This window comes from Sceloporus undulatus, chromosome 4, assembly GCF_019175285.1.
Source record: "Sceloporus undulatus isolate JIND9_A2432 ecotype Alabama chromosome 4, SceUnd_v1.1, whole genome shotgun sequence".
NCBI lineage: Eukaryota > Metazoa > Chordata > Lepidosauria > Squamata > Phrynosomatidae > Sceloporus > Sceloporus undulatus.
The window spans coordinates 7,603,960-7,625,311 of NC_056525.1; the positions used below are offsets into that span (position 1 = coordinate 7,603,960).

Genomic DNA, 21,352 nt, shown 5'->3' on the forward strand with positions numbered 1-21,352 from the left:
CTATTAAAGTGTGCTTAAGACTTCTAAGGTAAAGCAGAAAGCTATGCTTCCACTGGGAAAGGAAAACTCCATCCAATTCATACAATATTACTTTCATTTATACATACCGCAAAGATCCTAGGTAATTTTCCTATAGTACTGTGTTGTATTTTCTGCATCTATCAAAAAGATAACTCCCTCTGTCTCTCTCCTTTAACTTGTGCTTCAGTTCATCATCGATGATAAACTCTTCCAATAAGCATGGATTGCCCCAATATTGTATGAGTCTGCGATTGTTACCAGCCAACAAAATTTTGATTGTCTGTGTATACATTAGGTGTCAGACCTATCCTTACTGGTCACTTTTGGTCTGTGGAAATCAATTGCAACATATTTACGACAGACCGAGTACTCCTTTTCTGAAATTCTGAAATACTGTACTTCAGAATCCAAAATTGTCCAAATGGATGGCTGAGATGGTGACAACTGTTTGTTGATGGTTCAGTGTAAAGAAACTTGGTTTCATGCACAAAATTATTAAAAAATATGTATAAAATTACCTTCAATATTTGTGCATAAGGTTTATATGAAACATAAATGAATTTTATGTTTAGACTTGGATCCTATCTCCAAGGTGTCTCATTATGTATATGTAAATACTCCAAAGTCCAAAATCCAGATCATTTCTGGTACCAAGCATTTCAGATAAGGAACACTCAATTTGTACTAATTTAAATGTATACTTTAAAATCCATTTTACTTCTGTGGGAACTGTGGTTTTTGTGGGAGCTGAAAAGTGGAACAGCATTACAATTTCAAGTTTCTCTTCTAAGAAAGTGGACAGTTAGCTGAAATTCATAGGGTTGCCAGGTATTGTTTCTAGTTGTTAGTACTGGATGATGGCTTCTATGTCAGTGGATCAGCCAATCCCATTTGGAATTTTAGACCGAACTTTAAAGGAGCGATCCTATCTCCCCAGATGGGTTTATCACCCTGGATATCTCCTTAATGTTCACATTAAATCCTCCAGCAGAATCAACATTCCCCTGACATGGTAGCCACCAATGGTCTTCATGTGTTGGATTCTGGCTCGTCAGTTGATTTTTTTATTCCATCCTTCCAGAAATACTCAGGTGGCAGTGAAATCTCTGACTTGTCAGCTCAGAACCAAAGACCCGGCAACGCTGTTCATAGCAGATGTGGCCAAAATGTATAGACTTGTGTTTCTGATTAAGTTGCTCCGAAGTTAACTTCTTATCCCAAACAGCCATAACTACAGTTGCATAATGCAAAAAGCTCTTTGGGATCGATAACTGGAGAGCTACTGAACCTCCCTACTACTCCATCACCAACAGGAATTCTTTCAAAGGAGTTTAGAACATTTCATATCTTTTCCTTTCATTTGCCAAGGGGTCTTGCAGCACCTTTGAGACTAACTGAAAGATAGAAGTTGGTAGCATGAGCTTTCGTAGACTTGAACCTACTTCCTCAGAAGTAGACTCAAGTTTATGAAGGTTCATGCTACCAAATTCTGTCTTTCAGTTAGATTCAAAGGTACTGCAAGATCCTTTTACTTACAGATTTTCCAGACTAACACAGGTTTATCTTTGAATTTTTCTCTCCTAGTTTATCATATAGTGAGTGCTTGTCCATGGAGTTGTTGTTGTCTTTGGCTTATGGTGACTCTATGCATGAGAGACCTCCAACATCCCCATTATCAACTGCCCTGCTTAGATCCTGTAAAATCAGGACCATGGATTCCTTGATTGAGTCAATCCACCAGCAACCAAGTATTTGATATTATAGTCATCCCTCCTGATTAGTCCACGGTTTTGATTATTAATGGACAGCAAATAGGGAGGGACAAAATGGTGCACATGACCAGGTGTGCGCCACCATTTAAATCAATGGGGCTTGGATATGTGCAATTTGGTCTGGAATGAATCCCCTGCAAATCGGGAGGAACGGCTGTAGTTGGGTTTGTACCTTAAAAAAAAAACACAAACAAACAAAACCTACAGCCCTGCACTTTTACCAGTTGCAAAAATACAAGAGGCGAAGCTTTCTATATTACCACACAAGTACTATGATAACTCAGTATATGACGTAGTCTGTTAAATCCCAAGAGCACTTTCCTGTGAAAAAGCAACAGTCATATAGGACAGCAGAAGCCAACCCTAACAGTGAGTCTTGCAGAGAAAAAGAGATGCTTTCTTCCACAAATGCTTTTCCCTTCTGTATCAGATTTATTCCAAACAAAAGCAGAAGAGTCACAACGATGATTTATCCTCAAGAGTGACATCTGCTCTAAGCAAGCCATAGTCAGGGCAACTTCCTCACTTATCCAGCTTGTAAGGAGATAAGCTGGTTTTGCTGATGTCTTCCTATGCAAGTTGCCTAGCATCATTGCTTAAGCAGGCAAGCTAAACTGGTGTTTCCATGTAGATTTGAGATTGTAACCAGAGTTAAGCCAAACAACCATAGTTAGCACTTATGTGGGGTAGGGGTGGCAGCAGGATGCTGGGTTCCCCCAGTGAGACCCTCCTCCCTGTCTACACCATCATCCCAGGAGGTCCATGGGGGTGACATCATGAGCTTAGATGACACTAAACCTAGTGATGCAACTGCTAGGCAGTGAGTACTGGTCCTACAGTAGACGCTATTCAGCATGTGAGTCGTGCAAGACCAATGTAAGAGTTAAGGTCTTGGCTAGATGGATAGTGAAGGCCAAGGAATCAACAAACTAGATAAGACAGGATATATCCTATGACAAGCTGCAGGATCCTTAAATAGGCATGCTTCCCATGCTCTACAGAAATCAATTGCTTTGAGAAATCAACTACCTCTTGCAGGCAATTTAGACTGCAAGAAAACTTCCAAAAATGTCTCAGTGCCAAAGGTCCACCCCTTCCAAATATTTTTTAAAAAGACTTCCCCCTGCTCCAAACCCTGACATCCAAATTACAGCTTGTGAAATGGGTGCAAGCTGCTTGACAATTTAAAAGCAAACCAAAAATAAGTTCAAATATCAAGGTTAACTAATAAAAATAATAACAATAACTTCAATGGGGGAGGGGGAAATTATTCTGAATTATCCATCGTTAAACAATCTCATCAGATTTTTTTTAAAAAAAGCATTTCCTATGAAAATTATAAAAGAAAGCTGGTTTGCAACCACAATCACGACAATCAATAATTTCATTCATAGATTTCCCACCAGCTCTATCTCCTAACACATGACTGCTACCTGAAAAGCAATCCACAAATAATAATAGAAAAGCATATAACCAGCTTACACCTGGGTTCCTATTGCACTTTGCACGCCCCTTTTGCACCCGTTTCCTCCCCTTTGCTCAAGCCGGAGGAAATGACAGACGTGGCTCCACACCAGCAACCATCTTATCCTTCTGACCCAACCATGGGTGCAGCGCATGCTCCATGGATGTGAGCATATGTACAATCTGTGGAGGTTTCCAAGGGAAGAATCATACCGGCCGTTTCATTCATTTTCCTCTTCCAGCGTGAAAACAAATGTCTGAGGTTAAGCTGCAAAGTGGCTTCTCACTTTTTAAAAAAGGGATGAGTAGATGGTGGAGGCATTGAGCAAATGGGGAGTACTCCCCTCACCCCCATGACCCTGGGTTGTAAACTAATAGTTAAAAAGAGTGTTTTTCTGCCCAGCTTCTTATTTTTCTGGCATTTTACTGGTACCCCCCTTCTTGCTCTGGAGGGGTTTGTTACCTCTCTCTCTCCCATCGGGGTTGCAGTCTATGGTCTGCCACGACCCTGTGGTTTTCTTATGGTTAGTCTTTCCTGCCATGCTTTCTTTGCTTTTAAGAGGGACCTCTGGAGGCCTTTCCTTTGGCTTGCGCCCCCGTTTTTTTCCATCTGTGCTTTGCTTTTTTTCTTCACTGTCAAGAAGGGCATGTTCCTCACTTTTCTTCTTCTTTCGGATGGCCTCTGTAGATGTTCGGAACCAGTTCTGTGTTTTGAAGAGGAAAAAGGGGCACAGACACCATCTCAATTAGAACATAAACATTTGTTGCAAAGAAAAGCCCCAGCAACAACAATAATGGGATTTGTTTTAAATGATCTTAATTTTAGATATAGTTTTTTGCATGTTTTTGCTTATGTGTTTGTATATGCTTTTACATGCAACTGTATTCATATGTATTATAACATGTGTTTAAATGGTTTTATGTAGTACAATCTATGTCATATCCCACCTTCAGCCTCAGGGAGAGGCAAGTAAGAAATAAAATGCATTATTATTCTTATTCTTATTAAAAAGGTGTTTCCTGAGCAAGACTCAGGAGAGCTTAAAACATGGTGGCAATACCCCAAATACCTAGTGGGAATTTGGAGTCAAAAACTCTGGAGGCAAGCTCTCCTGGCAGCCCACTAGCCAGGATGGAGACATAAATCCAGCCAGCTATTTCTAATTAATACTGGCAGAGGAAAGCTCCCCCAATGTCATCTGCCAACAAAACCCAGCACTTACCTCGGAGTGGGTCTTAATGATGTGGTATTTGACTCCACTTTCTGAGCTAAACTCCTTCTGACACAGAAGACAACGATACTTCCCCACAGAGTGGTCTCCCTGAAAAGTAAATGCCAACTGTGTGAACTCCCTTTTCCTACTGCAGCCTTCATTTTGGATATTATGAAATCTTCTGGAGCTTATAATGTTGGCCTTAGACAATGGCACTTTGGACTATAGTTGAGGGAAATAATGTGCTTTCGAGTGCCTTCACACATCAATTCATTCATCCATCCATGGATGCAATCCAGCATCCTCTCATTAATATCCATATGTGAATATATAATCCCGATACAGAAGAGCAACACTAACGACTGGTTGCCATTGTGCAATGCTCAACCACAATGTGAACCCACAATGTATGTACATAAATACATTGTTGCAACACTGCTGTATGTACAACTCTGTTTACAATACTGTCAGTGGAGTATTTTGTGCTAAGGTGAATAATTTGATCCACATGCATAGCTTGACTTACGTATGCTTATGTTACTAGCAGAATGCCAACCTGTGTGTGTGTGTGCACGTGTGTAGTACTTTTCTTGCACATAGAAAAAGAGAATCTCTTTCCCCTATACATTTATAGAACTTCAGTTGCTATGGCTCCGTTCCACAGAATCCAGGGATTTCTAATTTTCTAAGATATTTAGGATTTTCTGCCAGAGAACTCCAGTTCTTCACCCAATTTACAAATTCCAGGATTGCACAGGATGCAGCCCTGGAAGTTCAAGTGGTATCAAACTGCTATTAATTGTGAAATGTGAAAGAGGGAGCCCTGGTGGCCTGCTTTCATTGATATAAATAAATAAATCAGTATTATATCCCTCCATAACATCTTAACTCAGAACAACATCAAGAACATTGTAACAAAATGCATGCCTTTGACTAACACCACCATATTTTTACCTGTAAGATTTTTAACACTTTTGACTTGATGAAGAAGCCAGTGGAGCTTCAATGGCTTGAGTATGTGTGTGTTGTGTGCCTTCAAATAATTTCCAATTTATGGTGACAAACCTATCATGGGGTTTTCTTGGCAGTATTTGTTTAGGGGATGTTTGCCATTGACATCTTTTGAGGCTGGGAGTGCCCAAGGTCACCTAGTGGGTTTCATGGCTGAGCTGGGAATCAAACCCTGGTCTCCAGAGTCAAAGTCCACTATGCATGCTTAATCCACTACACCACACTAGGTTGTGACATGTATTTTATGCATTTTGGTGGGCCCAATACAATTATCACTGTTTTGTGGATTTTGGATGTTATTGTACTTTGCTAAATGGCAAACATGGTTACCCCTGGATATATAAATTTAATAGTAAATTAGGCTCCAAAGGCTCTACTAAAAAGCCATGTTTTGACCATCAGACTAATTGGACCTCCAAGGGGAGGATCATTCCACAACTGAGGTGCCACAGCAGAGAAGGTCTTCTCTCACTGAGAGTTCCTGCATAGCAGGGGGTTGGACTGGATGGCCCTTGTGGTCTCTTCCAGCTCTATGATTCATGTCCTCTTACAATGCATCACACCTGTTGATGGGACTCCCAGGAGGGCCTCTCTACTAGACCTCCACGGACATATATAAGGAGAAGTGTGCCTTCAGGTATTGATGTCTGAAGGTGTTTAGGGCTTTAAATATCACCAGCACCTTGGAACTTGACTGAAAGCGAATTAGTCAGACCTTCATATCCACGGATTTAACCATCCATGTCTTGAAAATATTCCAACAAGATATAAATGCCAGAAAGCACACCTTAATTTTGCTATTTTATATAGGAGATATCATTTCACCACACGATTATATTTAATAGGATTTGAACACCCATGGGTTTTGGTATCCATGGAGGTCCAGGAACCCAGCTCTAACGGATACCAAGGCCCCACTGTAACAGAGTTTTAGGGCAGTTGGTATATTTTGGTGACTATTCAGCTCAAATATTGGTACAAAAAGGATAACCTATGATTAATAACAACAATAATAACAACACTTCAACCATTATTTTATATTCAATACTGCTAGAAAAGGAAGACTCACAGGAGTCAGCAGTTTTATTGCACATAAGATATGTCAACAAGCCGCAGAGCGTTGCTCTAATTTATGACCACCATCTGATCAATAATGCTTTCGTAATTTCTCTTTTAGGTTGTTGAACACCTAATTAAAAGGCTGGATTCCCACTACAACTGACCTTGTGAAAAATGAGCTGCCTCACTCTACTGCCAGGAGTGTATGATTGATTCTTTATTGACAAGAATGTGATGTATGTGCTCCCAAAGGGAATGGAGCTGAGGGGCACACTTCAAGAATTGTTCTGCAACTGGATCTGGACTATCCAGCTGAACCAGGCAGGTATATAATGGATGAAATGCAGCTTCACCCAATTTTCAAAAAATGGTGGGCGACAGTACCGAGTTGTGAATAATCTTTGTGCATCTCCTGGCAGGATGCACACCAGCAGTTAACAGGATGAGAGTTACTTGATTTTCAACAGATTTTTATCCATGTTTTTTTTTTAATTTGGAGGAATGAGTGGTGCCAACATGATGCTTCAGCAGTGATTTTGAGAATTTGGGGGTAATGTTGTTCTTGTTGTTATGTGCCTTCCAGTTATTTCCAACTTATCGCAACTCTAATGAAAGCCTATCACAGGCTTTTCTGGGGCTGAGATTGTGTAACTTGCCCCAGGTCACCCCACGGCTTTTCATGACTGAGCGGGGAATTGAGCCCTGATAATAATAAATAAAACTTTTATTTGTACCCCACTTTTCTATAAAAGAACAATCAACGTGACTAACATAGTTAAAATATCCAACATAGAATACTTATTACATATATTATTACAAAATTCCTCCCTTAAAACAGAATTAAACACATTAGAATAAAAAAAAAGCTATTAACAACCATATAAACAATGGACAGAGTTGGACCCAGGTCATGTAGGGCTTTAAAGGTAATAACCAACACCTTGTACTGTGCCCAGAAACCAATAGGCAGCCAGTGGAGTGATTTCAATATTGGTGTTATGTGGTCACTCCTCGTTGTTCCAGTGACCAGCCTGTCTGCCATATTCTGTACTAATTGAAGTTTCCAGGTTAAGCACAAGGGTAGCCCCATGTAGAGCGCATTGCAGAAATCTCCAGAGTCCTAGTCCTAGACTCAAACCACTACAGCATCCTGGCTCTCTTTTGGGGTAACCCCCCCCCAAAAAAAATGAGTGCATCTTCTGCAAAATGGGGGCCAGAGAGCTTTATACAGGCTGCACTTTGCTCAGTCCCTAACACAATATCTGGCATTTTCTGGGTGATTATAAAATAAACAAACAGTGAGATGAAATTCTGAGATGTTGATTTTCAGCTTGAATTTTGCAGGAGGGCACACCCAGAATTTGGTGTGGCAGGGGGAAGAGATTTGGGGAAGCACATTTTACCAGGTGACTGAGCAGCTGTTCTGATTTCTTTTCTCTGGGGCATTTTCATTCTAAGCTCTTCATGGTAACTGCCTGCCTCTTAGTCTTTCTCAGAAAGCCCCACAAAGATTTCTTGTCCTAGAAAACTTCTAGGGACATTTCTAGTGAAGAACGATGAAGCCAGCCCAGAAAATGTAACCAATTTGACACCCATTCTACAGTGTAGTTAATTGCTGCTTATCACTCCAATTTTTAAAAAGTAACTCCTTACATCTCTCTTGGTTAAAACAGATTAAAATAGTTTTTTTTTAAAAAAGTTACTTAACCTTCCAAACCACCAGAATGCTACAAGGTGTTGGCCTGTGGTACATATTCCACCTAAGTGGTGAGGCCACCCCACCACTACAAAAGTAACTTTAGATGCTGTGACACCCCAAAAGGAGTGAAGTGACCTCTTACTATATCATGATAATTAAGTATCTTAATTCCTAGCTTGGTATAGTTAGACTTAGAATCATAGAATCATAGAATCATAGAGTTGGAAGAGACCACTAGGGCCATCCAGTCCAACCCCCTGCCATGCAGGAAATCCAAATCAAAGCATCCCTGACAGATGGCCATCCAGCCTCTGTTTAAAGACCTCCAAGGAAGGAGACTCTATCACGCTCCGAGGGAGTGCATTCCATTGTCGAACAGCCCTTACTGTCAGGAAGTTCCTCCTAATGTTCAGGTGGAATCTCTTTTCCTGTAGCTTGCATCCATTGTTCCGGGTCCTGTTCTCTGGAGCAGCAGAAAACAAGCTTGCTCCCTCCTCAATATGACATCCTTTCAAATATTTAAACAGGGCTATCCTATCACCTCTTAACCTTCTTTTCTCCAGGCTAAACATCCCCAGCTCCCTAATCGTTCCTCATAGGGCATGGTTTCCAGACCCTTCACCATTTTTGTCGCCCTCCTTTGGACACGCTCCAGTTTCTCAATGTCCTTTCTGAATTGTGGTGCCCAGAACTGGACACAATATTCTAGGTGGGGCCTGACCAAAGCAGAATATAGTGGCACTATTACTTCTCTTGATCTAGACACTATACTTCTATTGATGCAGCCTAAAATAGCATTGGCCTTTTTAGCTGCCGCATCACACTGTTCACTCATGTTCAACTTGTGGTCTACTTGGACTCCTAGATCCCTTTCACACGTAGTTTCATTCAGCCAGGTGTCACCCATCCTATATCTGTGCATTTTATTTTTCCGCCCTAAGTGCAATACCTTACATTTCTCTGTGTTGAATTTCATTTTGTTAGCTTTGGTCCAGCTTTCTAGTCTATTCAGGTCATTTTGAATCTTGATCCTGTCCTCTGGGGTATTAGCTATTCCCCCTAATTTGGTGTCATCTGCAAATTTGATAAGTATGCTTCTAATTCTGTCATCCAGGTCATTGATAAAGATGTTGAATAGCACTGGGCCCAGGACAGAGCCCTGTGGGACCCCACTGGTCACTTCTCTCCAGGATGAAAAGGAGCCATTGTTGAGCACCCTTTGGGTTCGGCCGGTCAACCAATTACAGATCCATGTAACAGTTCCTTTGTCTAGCCCACATTTTACCAGCTTGTTTGCAAGTATGTCATGGGAAACCTTGTCAAAGGCCTTACTGAAATCAAGATATACTACATCCACATCATTCCCTTCATCTACCAAGCTGGTAATTTTATCAAAGAAAGAGATTAGGTTTGTCTGGCATGACTTGTTTCTCTGAAAACCATGTTGACTTTTTGTGATTATGGCATTGCCTTCTAGATGTTCACAGACTCTCTGTTTAATGATCTGCTCCAGAATCTTTCCTGGGATTGATGTCAGACTAACTGGAGGATAATTGTTGGGATCCTCTTTTTTCCCCTTTTTGAAGATGGGGACAACGTTTGCCCTCCGCCAGTCTGCTGGGATCTCTCCTGTTTTCCAGGAGTTTTCAAAGATTATTGCCAATGGCTCCGATATTACATTTGCCAGTTCTTTTAATACCCTTGGATGGAGTTCATCTGGTCCCGGAGACTTAAATTCATTTAGATTAATAAGGTGTTCCTCTACTATCTCTTTACTTATTCTGTGCTGAAATTCCCCTATACTGTCCTCTGCTCCATTATCCTCAGGTTGAGCACCCTTTGCCTTTTCTGAGAAGACTGAGGCAAAGAAGGTGTTGAGTAATTCTGCCTTTTCTCTGTCTTCTGTTAGCATTTTGCCATCTTCTCCACGGAGTGGCCCTACCGTTTCCTTCTTCTTCCTTTTGCTGCGGACTTATCCAAAAAAGCCCTTTTTATTCTTCTTAACCTCTCTAGCAAGCCTGAGTTCATTCTGCGCTTTAGCTTTTCTGACTTTACCCCTACACATGCCTGCTATTTCTTTGAATTCCTTTTTTGTGATTTCCCCCTTTTTCCATTTCTTATACATGTTCCGTTTCAAACTTAGCTCAGTTGAAAGTTCCTTGGTCATCCATCCTTGTTTCTTGAGACTTCTCCCGTTTTTCTTTCTCACTGGAACTGTTTGAAATTGTGCCTTCAGTATCTCTCTTTTGAGAAACTCCCATCCGTCCTGAACTCCTTTATCTTTTAGTATTTCTGACCATGGAATCGCTCTCAATACTTCTCTACGTTTACTGAAATCCGCTCTCCTAAAGTCTAGGATGCGTGTCTGACTATGCCTGGCTTCTCCTTTCCACTGTATTACACACTCCAGGAGAACATGGTCACTTCCACCTAAGGATCCCACCACTTGCACCCCATTAACCAAGTCATCCTTGTTAGTTAGGATCAGATCTAAAATAGCTGACCCCCTTGTTGCCTCTTCCACCTTTTGGACCATGAAATTGTCTTCCAGGCAAGTGAGGAATTTGCTAGGCCTTGAGGATTTTGCTGAGTTTGACTTCCAGCAAATATCAGGATAGTTGAAGTCGCCCATCACTACTACATCTCTCTTTTCTGACTGTGTGGTCATCTGTTCTAGAAAGATATCATCCAATTCCTCCGTCTGACTTGGGGGTCTGTAGTAGACTCCCACCGTAACATCCTTGTTGTTTCTCTCCCCTTTGATTCTTATCCAGATGCTCTCCACCTGGCTTCCATGATTGATGTCCAGGATCTCTTCACTGGTGTAAATATCTCTGACATATAGTGCTATTCCTCCTCCTTTCTTATTTGGCCTATTTCTCTTAATAAGGTTATACCCCTCTATTTCTACATTCCAATCATGAGACTCATCCCACCAGGTTTCAGTGATGCATATTATATCATATTTGCTTTGTTGTACTAGGAGTTCGAGTTCATCTTGCTTATTTCCCATGCTCTGTGCATTAGTGTAGAGATATCGCAGACCATGGGTCCCTTTTACTTGCTGCCTGTGCAAGTTTTTTTGCCTCCCACTGTTGGGTCCTTGCACTGTTTGCCTTGTCGCCTCTATGTCAGTTTGACTATTTTCGCCATCCCTTTCGCCTTCCTTAATATTGCCTCCCTTCCCCTCAGAACTCAGTTTAAAGCTCTCCTGATCAAGTTCTTGAGACTGTTGGCAAAAACATTTCTTCCAACTGGCGTGAGATGCAACCCGTCTGTTGCAAGAAGTCCCTCCTCATGGAACCGCAGCCCATGATCGAAGAATCCAAATCCTTCTCGGCGGCACCATCTGCGAAGCCAGTTGTTCACATCCGCGATTTTCCTCTCCCTTCCTGGACCATGCCCTTCAACTGGCAGAAGAGACGAGATGACAACCTGTACATCCATTTCTTTCAGCTTCCTACCAAGCGCCTCGTAATCCCTTTTGATGTTCTGAATGCTGTGTCTTGCAGTATCATTAGTTCCCACGTGGACCAAAAGGAAGGGGTATTGGTCAGAAGGCTTGACCAGTCTTGTCAGCCTCTCTGTCACGTCCCGGATCTTTGCACCTGGAAGACAACACACCTCTCGAGACATCTTGTCAGGCCTACAAATCACTGCTTCTGTACCCCTCAGCAAGGAGTCCCCCACTACGACCACACGCCTCCTCCGAGGCTTAGCAGCGACTGTTCCCTCGGGTGGGACTCTCAGGCTCCCCTGCTCCGTCCCTGAAGTCTGTCCATGCTGCTCTTCTTCATCCTCCTTGATAAGGGAAAGAGCTTCAAATCGATTCTCTAGCTGCAAACTCCCCGAACAATTCCTTCTTGGCTTACTTCTCTTTGTGACATTCCTCCAGCTGTCTGCCTCCTCTGTTTGGCAAGTGACCTCTTCCACCCTAGCATCTTCCTCTGCGTGGTACTCATCCAAGATGGTTAGTTCTATTGTGTCCAGAAAATCCTCTTGTTCCCTAATATGCTGAAGTTTAGCTACTCTGGACTCCAGCTGCTGCACTTTCTCCTCCAAGAGTGCTACCAACTTGCACTTGGTGCATGTGAAGTTCTCCACTTCTGTAGGCAAGAAGAGAAACATCCCACAAGAGTTGCAGGTGACTGCAGCAGATCCCTCGTTGTCCATACTGCAAAGTCTTTAGTAATGAATATAACGGTCAATCTACTGGAATACTTCTTTAAAGTAATGTACTGGCTGTTATGTTACACTTAAAGGGAAGGTTCTGTTTCAATATCTGATTCTAACCTGATGCCTGGAGTCTGGAGACTAGGGCTCACTTCCCCACTTGGCCATGAAACCCACTGAATGACCTTTAGAAACTCACAGGCTCTCAGCTTCAGGGGATGGCAATGGTAAACCTCCTCTGATCAAATCTTGCCAAGAAAACACCATGAAAGGTTTGCCTTAAGGTCGTCATAATTTGTAAACAACTTGAAGGCACATGACAACAACAAGTCAGAATATAATAATAATAATAATACTGTTTATTTATAGCCCGCTTTTCCAAAAGAGATCAAAGCGGGTTACAACAAGAGCACAAAACAATGTACAATTTACAACAGTATCCACATCATAAAAACACACGAAACTACACCAAAATTAAAACACGATTTAAAAACATGATAAAAAAATTGCAAACATTAAAACCACAACAAAAAATAGCTTAAAAGTGCCAGTGTAATGGAGGGAGAACAGATGTCACAACGCATGGGGGAAAGCCTGTTGGAAGAGGTAGGTCTTCAGCTTCTTCCTAAACAGGTCAAGACAGGTAGCCGAGCGGAGCTCGCCGGGAAGAGAGTTCCAAAACTGTGGGGCCGAGATGGAAAATGCCCTCTGTGCAGTCACGGTGTACTTTGTATCAGGAACCCTCAACAATTGCTTCCCGGCCGATCTGAGAGTGCGGGGCGGATTATATGGGGAGAGGCGGTCCTCCAAGTACCCTGGGCCCAAGCCATTTAGGGCTTTACAGGTAATAACCAACACCTTGTATTGGGCCCGGAAGCGAATGGGCAGCCAATGAAGATCTTGCAGAATGGGTGTTATGTGGCTAGTCCTGGGGCATCCAGTGACTAACCTAGCTGCCATATTCTGCACTAATTGAAGCTTCTGGGTTTGGTACAAGGGTTGCCCCATGTAGAGTGCATTACAGAAATCCAACCGAGAGGTTACCAGAGCATGTACCACCGTTTCAAGGTCCTCCCGGCCCAGGAAGGGTCGCAGCTGGCGTATCAACCGAAACTGATAACAAGTGCTCCTGATTGTTGCATCCACCTGAGATGTAAGGTGGAGCGACGAGTCCAGAAGCACCCCCAGACTGCGAACTGAGTCCTTCAGGGGGAGCGTGACTATAAAACAGAATATAAAGCAGCAGTGGGCATCTACATGAGACCAGGAGACCAATCTTCCACCCCAACAACAAGTGAACTGTACCCCCACACAAACACACTGAAATACCCTGTTTTTCCTCTGTTTCGCCTTCAAAATGGTGATTGGAAGTGATGTTACCTCACTTTCTGTTGTCATTTTGAAGGAGAATTGGAAAGAAAAGTGTTTGAGAGATGGGTTCTAAGGACATTTAGGGTGCAGAGGGGTTTGAAACCATCTACTTAAAGATTAGGAACAAAATCCTGATGATGAGAACTGTTTGACAGTTGAATATGCTGCCTCCAAGTGTGATGGAGTTTCCTTTTTGGAGGTTTTTAAAGAGAGGTTGGATGGCTATCTGTCAGGAATGCTTGGATCATGCATTCCTGTGTGGCAGAGGTCAGATACTCTTCAGATATCTTCCAACTCTAGGATTCTACAGTCAGCTCTCTACATTTGCAGATTTGATTATGATTATTTGTGGATTCGATTAATATGCTCTCTCTAGGGATCTCTAGGTCCTCCAGTGCAACTCTGCCAGAAGTTGACCAGAGAGTTGCACTGAAGGGCCGAGAGATTCCTAGAGAAAACAGTTCTCTAGGTATTTGTAAGTTCTCCATGATGATTCTATGGTCAAACTCTGGCAGATGTTGACCGCAAAGTTGCATTACTTGGAAATTCCTAAAGAGGTATTCTCTTAGGTAAAAAGAATTGTGGGCTTTTTGTTTGACATCACTTCAAGCGAATGTGGAGGGACCGCTGTATTATTCTATGGCATGCAATGGGAAGGCTGTATGTTTTAACCAAACTTTTGTGCTTTACAGACCGCCTAAAAGGGCGGTCTGCTGTCACCGCCCTTGTTTGCTGCAGGAGGGAGCCACAGCGGACAAACCACACGGCTTCCCCGCGCAGCAAAAAGAAGCCCCCAAAAGCAGCTTCTTTTTCCGGCGCTGTTATGACGCTGCAAGGCGTAAATGGCGCACTTGCATCATCAAGGCGCCGCGACATGCAGACACTAGGCGTCCATCATGTCAAAATGGTGGTGCCCATGTGTATAGGGCGCCACCATTTTTACGCCTTCATTATGTGCGAGGGGCAAGGCGTGTCAGGAAGCACCGCCCCTCGCACGTAATGTCGGCGGCCAAAAGGCCCCGTCTATAGAGCGCCGTTGTTTCAACTTTAACTTTTAAAAAAATATTAGTTGAAGGGGCTTAGGAAGATTGGTGGAGGGTTCAGAGCCTGCAAAAGTGGCATCCAGGGAGCACATTTGACCTACCTGCTGTACCTTCCCCACCCACAATGTAAAGCATACGTATAAAAGTTCTGGTCCTTAAAAAGGGACAACTAAGACCTCTTGTTGAGAAAATGGCAAAGTGCTCTTGAGATTTTTCATAATTTGAATTGTACTAGAGCTCCCCAGAGTAAGATTAAAATCAACCCATCAAAGAAATTTTGTTATGATTGATATTGTATGTTGCTAGATCGATAATATTTTTATAGATTGTTTTAACAAATTATTTTATATTATGGTAATTATATCTTAAATTGTAAATTGTAAATGTTTATACTGTTCTCTGTTTTATATTTTGTTGGAATCCCGCTTCAATCGTGGGAGAAGCGGGAAATATAAATAAAATGTTTATTATTATTATTATTATTATTATTATTATTATTATTATTATTACTGCATAATCAAATAAAATAATTTTTTTAAAAATAAATGCTAAAACACATGCAAGCAAACAAAAATGTACAAAAGAAAAAAGAAAAGTCCTAACATGAGAAAAATCTATGAGAAATGCGTTAAAACTCTCAGATATCTTCTAGTGGGGAGAAAAGTTTTGAAATGATTTTTGTCTTCGCATTCAAGAATGAAATAAGTGAAGATTTATATCCCTTGCAAACAGAGACTGCTCCCAAGCTCTGAGCTAGCTGCTAGCATTAACCTTGGAATCGTCTTACCTTGTTGCAGTTGGCGAGATGGGCTTTCAGACCAGACACGCTGGAGTAGATGGCTGCGCAACACTGAAACAGAAAACCGAACAAAACAAGACAGCAAGACAGATGGTGAATAGGAAATGTATTGATTAATTGTACTTCTCATCCTGCCTTCCTGTGCACCCCCACTGTGTTCAGAGTAGCTAACAAAAGGAAAATAAACAAAATGAATGTTTTAAAAAAATTCCAGTCTTCATAGATTTACCTGTTATCTCCCAGTGAGGACTATGCTAATCTTCTTCTAAACAAGTATAGGTTACTTGATCGCATGGCTGGGCACCTTGTTCCAACCTCAGAGCGAGTGACTCTTTCCAGATGCTGTGGGGCCAGATGGCAGAGTGGGACACACATGTGAAGACCGACTGCCCCTAGAGTATTACAGCCTGTGCAGACACTGCCTAAATCATCTCAGATAAGTCCAGAGTATCTTCCTATACACGCACCAATAAATCTAAAAACTCTACCTAGGTCAGAAGAGATTCATGGCTTCTGGATACTTGAATCAGATTTCTTACTTTGGGTATATCATGAGATGGCATGACACACTGGAAAAGACCATGCTGGGAGGAAAGGAAGCTAGTAGGAAGATAGATTGCAGATGGATTGACTCAGTCAAGGAAGCCACGGCTTTGCTTTTGCAAGACCTGCAAAGAACAGTTGATGACTGGGGCTCCTGATGATCTGGCATTCATATGTTTAATTATCACTTTTATATGTTTTTAGTTGTACTGTGTTTTTAAACTGTAAGCCACTTTGAGTCCCAATTTTGGGGAGAAAGCAGGTTACTAATAAACAGCAGCAGCAGCAGCAGCAACAACAACAACAGGTTTGCTATTAGTTGAAGCAGATTTGACGGCAACTAACAACAAATTTTACTCTGGACCCAACAGGAAGTGACATGACTTATTGGAAAAGATAATAATTCTCAGCAAAATGGAAGAAAGTAGGAAAAGAGGAAGACCACATTACAGATGGATTGATTCAATCAAAGAAGCCATGATTCTGAGTTTGTGACTTCTGAGACAGGCTGTTAATAACAGGGTCATTGGGAGGCCTCTCATTCATAGGTCACCATAAGTCAAAAGCTGAATTGATGGCACGTAATAACAATTGCACGAATACTGAACTTAGGATCTTGATCAAAACAGACAAAGCTCAAGTAGCACACAACCAACAGTTGTGAAAGAAAGATCTGAAAGACAAGTTCTCCCCAAATGAGCCTACCTGAATGTTATGATCTTTAGAGGATGGAATTCTCTTTGTCTCTATGGGATTCTCTTCCAAGAGAATCACTTGTCCTCCTCCTCTTGGCTCTTTTCACTAGCAGGTAAATACCTTCTTATTTAAATGGGCCTTTAGCTTTTAATTGGTTGGATAAGTGCAATGGTTGTGCTGGTTTTTAATTTATGTTTTGATGTGGTTTTGACTGGTCTAAAATAATGTTTTTAGGTAGACTGTTGTTTAATGCTTTTTTAATTTTTATATTACAGATTGTTTTAGCTGATTTGTTTAAACACATTTTAATGTTTTAATGTGTAAGCAGCTTTGGATCAATATGGAGAAAAGTGGGATATAAATAAATAAAGGAGGAAGAAGGAAGGAAGGAAGGAAGGAAGGAAGGAAGGAAGGAAGGAAGGACAGAAAGAAAGACATCAAAGACACAGCCATCTTAGTTTACAAAATCAGTGTGCAAAGGGATCTTGTAGCACCTTTGAGACTAACTGAAATAAAAAAGCTAGTAGCATGAGCTTTCATAGACCTGAGTCTACTTGAGTATTAAATGCATCTAAGGAAGTACACTCAAGTCTATGAAAGCTCCTGCTACCAGTTTCTTTCTTTCAGTTAGTCTCAAAGGTGCTACAACAAGATCCCTTTGCACACAGACAGACAAACTTGTGTACTGTTTCTTTTTGGGCTCAGCTGTCTACCTTTTCTGCTTTGGGAAGATGCCCTGAATCTCTGTGTCATCACAGAGTGCTTCCCACATTCCAGTCCCAAATGGATCTCCTTCCTCCAGCCCCCAGAAAGCTGAGAGGTGATCAAATTCCCAGCTAAGAAACAGAGCTTTGTTCACAGATGTCACACTTAGTGATGCCACCTGGATGAGCAGAGAGCTTGGGAAAGGTACTTTTTGGAAATGAAACTTAAAATCTCCTAGCCAGCACTGCTTCTAGAATCAAGGATGGCTGCTGTTTTTGGAAAATATCTTTTCCAAGCTCTTCTGCCAGCAGCAATGTGAACAATGCTGCCTTTGCACTGCCAAATGCTGGCTAGAGACAACTAAGGGAAAGCTTGTGAACTTCCAGTTTTCATAGCAATTAAAAATTACAGCCATGGGAGGAGATGTGAGTGGCAGAAAGCTTATTTGTATGTTTTTCATCTTGTGTGTCTTTTTTGATTCCTGGTAACACCATGGGTGTCTGACTTGCTGGAAAGATTAAATGGAAAATCCATTGAAAGGACTGGGACTCCCAAGCGTGCAAAAAACAGCTAATCAGAAGTACGTACATGCAGACAAAAGTGCTTGATTTGAATAAGCAGCTCCTCTAATTGCATAGCCCCCCTCCATTTAAATGTCTATGCCCCCTTTTGCTTAATTAGACTGTTTGCATGCAATTGTTGCTCAAAAGCATGTTGCTTCAGAGTGAGAAAGGAGGCCTGCAGCCCCCTATGAGCCTTCAGAGCAACCTGAAATAGCTCTGGAGCAAATAGGATTCCTCCTAGTCACCTTTTTGTTGGACTTTGGTGTGTGCCTTCAAATCATCTCTGACTTATGGAGACCCTAAGGCGAACCTATCACAGGGTTTTCTTGGCAGGTTTCCTCAGAGGGGGTTTTCCATTGCCATCTGAAGTTGAGAGAGTGCGACTTGCCAAGGTCACCCAGTAGGTTTCCATGGTCAAGCTGGGGTTTGAACCTTGGTCTCCAAAGTCACAGTCCAACACTCAAAGCACAATGCCACACTGCTGGACTACAGCTCCCCCAAACTCCAAGGCACTAGCTGTGCCACCTGGGGGATTTGAGGAGTTGCGGTCCAAATAACTAACTTTCCTGAGCTTGATCACTCACTGAGGATAGAGCAACCAATGCAGCCCCAGGGAACCTCAGATATCACAGACAATTTACTTTTTTTCATTTTGGTTTGCTTGCCTTTCTGAGCTAATATGCACCCCAAAAGTTGCATTCTACCCCTTTCCCTAAGCCTTCTGGATGGGGAAGGTGGTGGTTGATACAAACTGTGTCCCCATAACATGGTAAAATGGTGGTGCCAATCCCACCTGCCCCTTCTGTTGACCTTGTCTGGCATGACTATGCTGATGAGAAATTTAGTAGCTTTTTCCCCAGCAGTCTGGCACCCAGGGATGCTGCTGCCTTGTTGGATACAGTGTAGAGATGGAAAGAAATGCCCCCCCCCAATATTCATATAATATGGGGAAAAACCCCACATTTCTTAAGTTTCAGGAAACCCTGATGAGAAGAATCCTGGACTGATGAGAATCTTCACAATTCAGGAGGTATTCTACACAAAATTTGTATACAGTATTTTTCTACAGAAAACAGCATTTTCTGTTTTCTGGGTAGGAAGCAGAAAACAGAAAATGATTTCTGCACAGCATCCTCATTTTCTGCACAGCTGCCTTCTCCACCAACATACTCTCTGTAAATTTTGCATAGACTATATTTCACTAATTTTGTAGCACCTGCACTACAGAATAATGCAGGTTGACACTGCTTTAACTGCCACGGCTCAATGCTATCAAATTATAGGAATTCTGTCAAATATTTAGCTTTCTCTATTGGAGAATGCTGGTGCCACAACAAGCCACAAATCCCAGGTTCCACAGCATGGTGACATGGCAGTTAAAGCAGTGTCAAGCTACATTATTTCTGCAGTACAGACACAGCCCAAGTCCCAACTGTGGAGAGTCTTCAAAAACTGCACAGCTTTTGAGAACTTTCTTGCAGTGGGAAGAAAACTGCTTAGCTTCAAGGTCCAATTTGTACCACACCCTGGAAAACCTTTTGGGATTAAAATTTCCAGGATCATCAACTAAAGTGATGAATTAAAGCCTTCAAGTAAGGTTCTCCATCTACAAGTTTGAGTGTGTCACCAGCAGACATTCTGGTTGAGGGATTCTGGAAGTTATAGTCCAAAAGGGTGACTTTTTCAAGTTCTTAGGGGTTTTTACACCTAAAAAGGCAATGCCACCAGAGGAGAGTTATCTTATTCCACTGAAACAGGCTTCCCAGTTACCTAAATGCACCATATTCTGGTAAACTATGACTCCACAATCCTGAAAGGATTTCAGATTACAATTCTTAGATCGTCAACAGAAAGAAGCTGCAAATTCTGGTCCTAGTAAGTGTAGCCTTGACAGTGACAGTGTGAACGCTCTTTTAGAGACTGATGCAGCATAATCTGATAAAGCATCAAATGCAAAGACTTCCGAAGAAATAACTCTTAACATCCAATCTTCTTCACTTTATTCATGCCCATAAATGCCCTCTGGCTGATTCATACATTCCCTGAATCTCCACATAGAAAATATAACATGGAAAGTATTCCTTAAATCTGATTCATACAAAGAATAAGACACTTACATTATTAGGGCAGTTGATGTGACCTTTTTCCTTCACTTCATTCTTCCAGGTCTCCAGAAGCCTTGGATTCAACTTTGGAAGCCCAGGACGGGTATAATTTAGCTATCAAAGAGAAATAATGTTGTTATTGTATATCTCAGTTTGTTTCCAATTGATAGTTTCCCTGTCAACACTCCCATGTAAAGCTCCCATCTCATTTTCTGCACCCTCAACCAAGGCCATATTAGCAATGATTCACCAGATAATAATGTTCCAGGCCTCTCACTGGAAAGGGCCCTGGGGTTGAAAGAAAAAAGGGGAGGAAGTTTGCATCTCCCAATGGGTTATCAGCATCTCCACCTTCAGTAACTGAGTAAAAACACATGAGATCACTGGTGTTTCAGGGCTGAAGATGGGTTCAGCTATGAATATTTCTGTGCTACTCTCTTTGTACTTAGCCAGTGCAGTGACTGAGTAATGGACAGAGGGTGTATCCTCTTAGTAGAAATAATGCCGTTTATTTATTTATTTAGATATTTATATCCCGCCCTTCAGCCCTAATGGCTCTCAGGGCGGCACTTTAAGTGTTATAGCTTCATCCTATGGAATCCTGAGATTTGTGGTTTTACACGATGTCTGTCCTTCTCTGCCAAAAAGTGCTGGAGCCTCACATGTCCAGAGGAGGGCAACAAAAATGGTGAAAGGTCTGGAAACCATGCCCTATGAGGAGCAGCTTAGGGAGCTGGGTATGTTTAGCTTGGAGAAGAGAAGGTTAAGATGTGATGTATGTTTTGTGCCTTCAAGTCATTTCTGATTTTATTTTATTTAATGGTATAGGTATTTGAAGAGGTGTCATATTGAGGATGGAGCAAGCTTATTTTCTGCTGCTCTAGAGACTAGAATACGGAACAATGGATTCAAGCTCCAGGAAAAGGGATTCCACCTCAATATTAGAAAGATCTTCCTGATGGTAAGAGCTGTTCAACAGTGGAACACACTGCCTTATAAATAAATAATAATAAAAAACCTTTAATTTATATCTCGCTTTTTGTTACCACAATCAAAGTGGCGTACAACCTTTAAAAAATACAATATATACAATCCTCCCCCTTAAAAAAGGATT

At 41.8% G+C, this 21,352-nt stretch overlaps 1 protein-coding gene and 1 long non-coding RNA gene across 5 annotated transcripts in view; one reads left to right on the forward strand and one right to left on the reverse strand.

Moving 5' to 3' along the window:
- The window catches only part of LOC121929789, a 66,327-nt gene extending 45,220 nt beyond the window's left edge, over positions 1–21,107 (forward strand). Inside the window, exons 2-6 of the long non-coding RNA XR_006103741.1 lie at positions 6,660–6,866; positions 15,625–16,977; positions 18,087–18,150; positions 20,300–20,341; positions 21,067–21,107. This is a non-coding gene — a long non-coding RNA (uncharacterized LOC121929789). The remainder of the gene's footprint in view (positions 1–6,659; positions 6,867–15,624; positions 16,978–18,086; positions 18,151–20,299; positions 20,342–21,066) is intronic.
- Positions 1–21,352, reverse strand: part of ZNF512B (zinc finger protein 512B) — a 103,747-nt gene that overhangs the window by 15,542 nt on the left and 66,853 nt on the right. For 3 of the 4 annotated variants that reach the window (XM_042465691.1, XM_042465690.1, XM_042465689.1), the window contains exons 14-17: positions 20,251–20,352; positions 15,615–15,677; positions 4,481–4,579; positions 3,721–3,961 (exon numbers count right to left, since the gene is read on the reverse strand). In XM_042465691.1, coding sequence (XP_042321625.1) covers positions 3,721–3,961; positions 4,481–4,579; positions 15,615–15,677; positions 20,251–20,352 — 505 coding nt within the window. Of the gene's footprint in view, positions 1–3,720; positions 3,962–4,480; positions 4,580–13,576; positions 13,634–15,614; positions 15,678–20,250; positions 20,353–21,352 lie in introns of those variants that run through there. The other variant, XM_042465692.1, reaches the window with a different exon arrangement.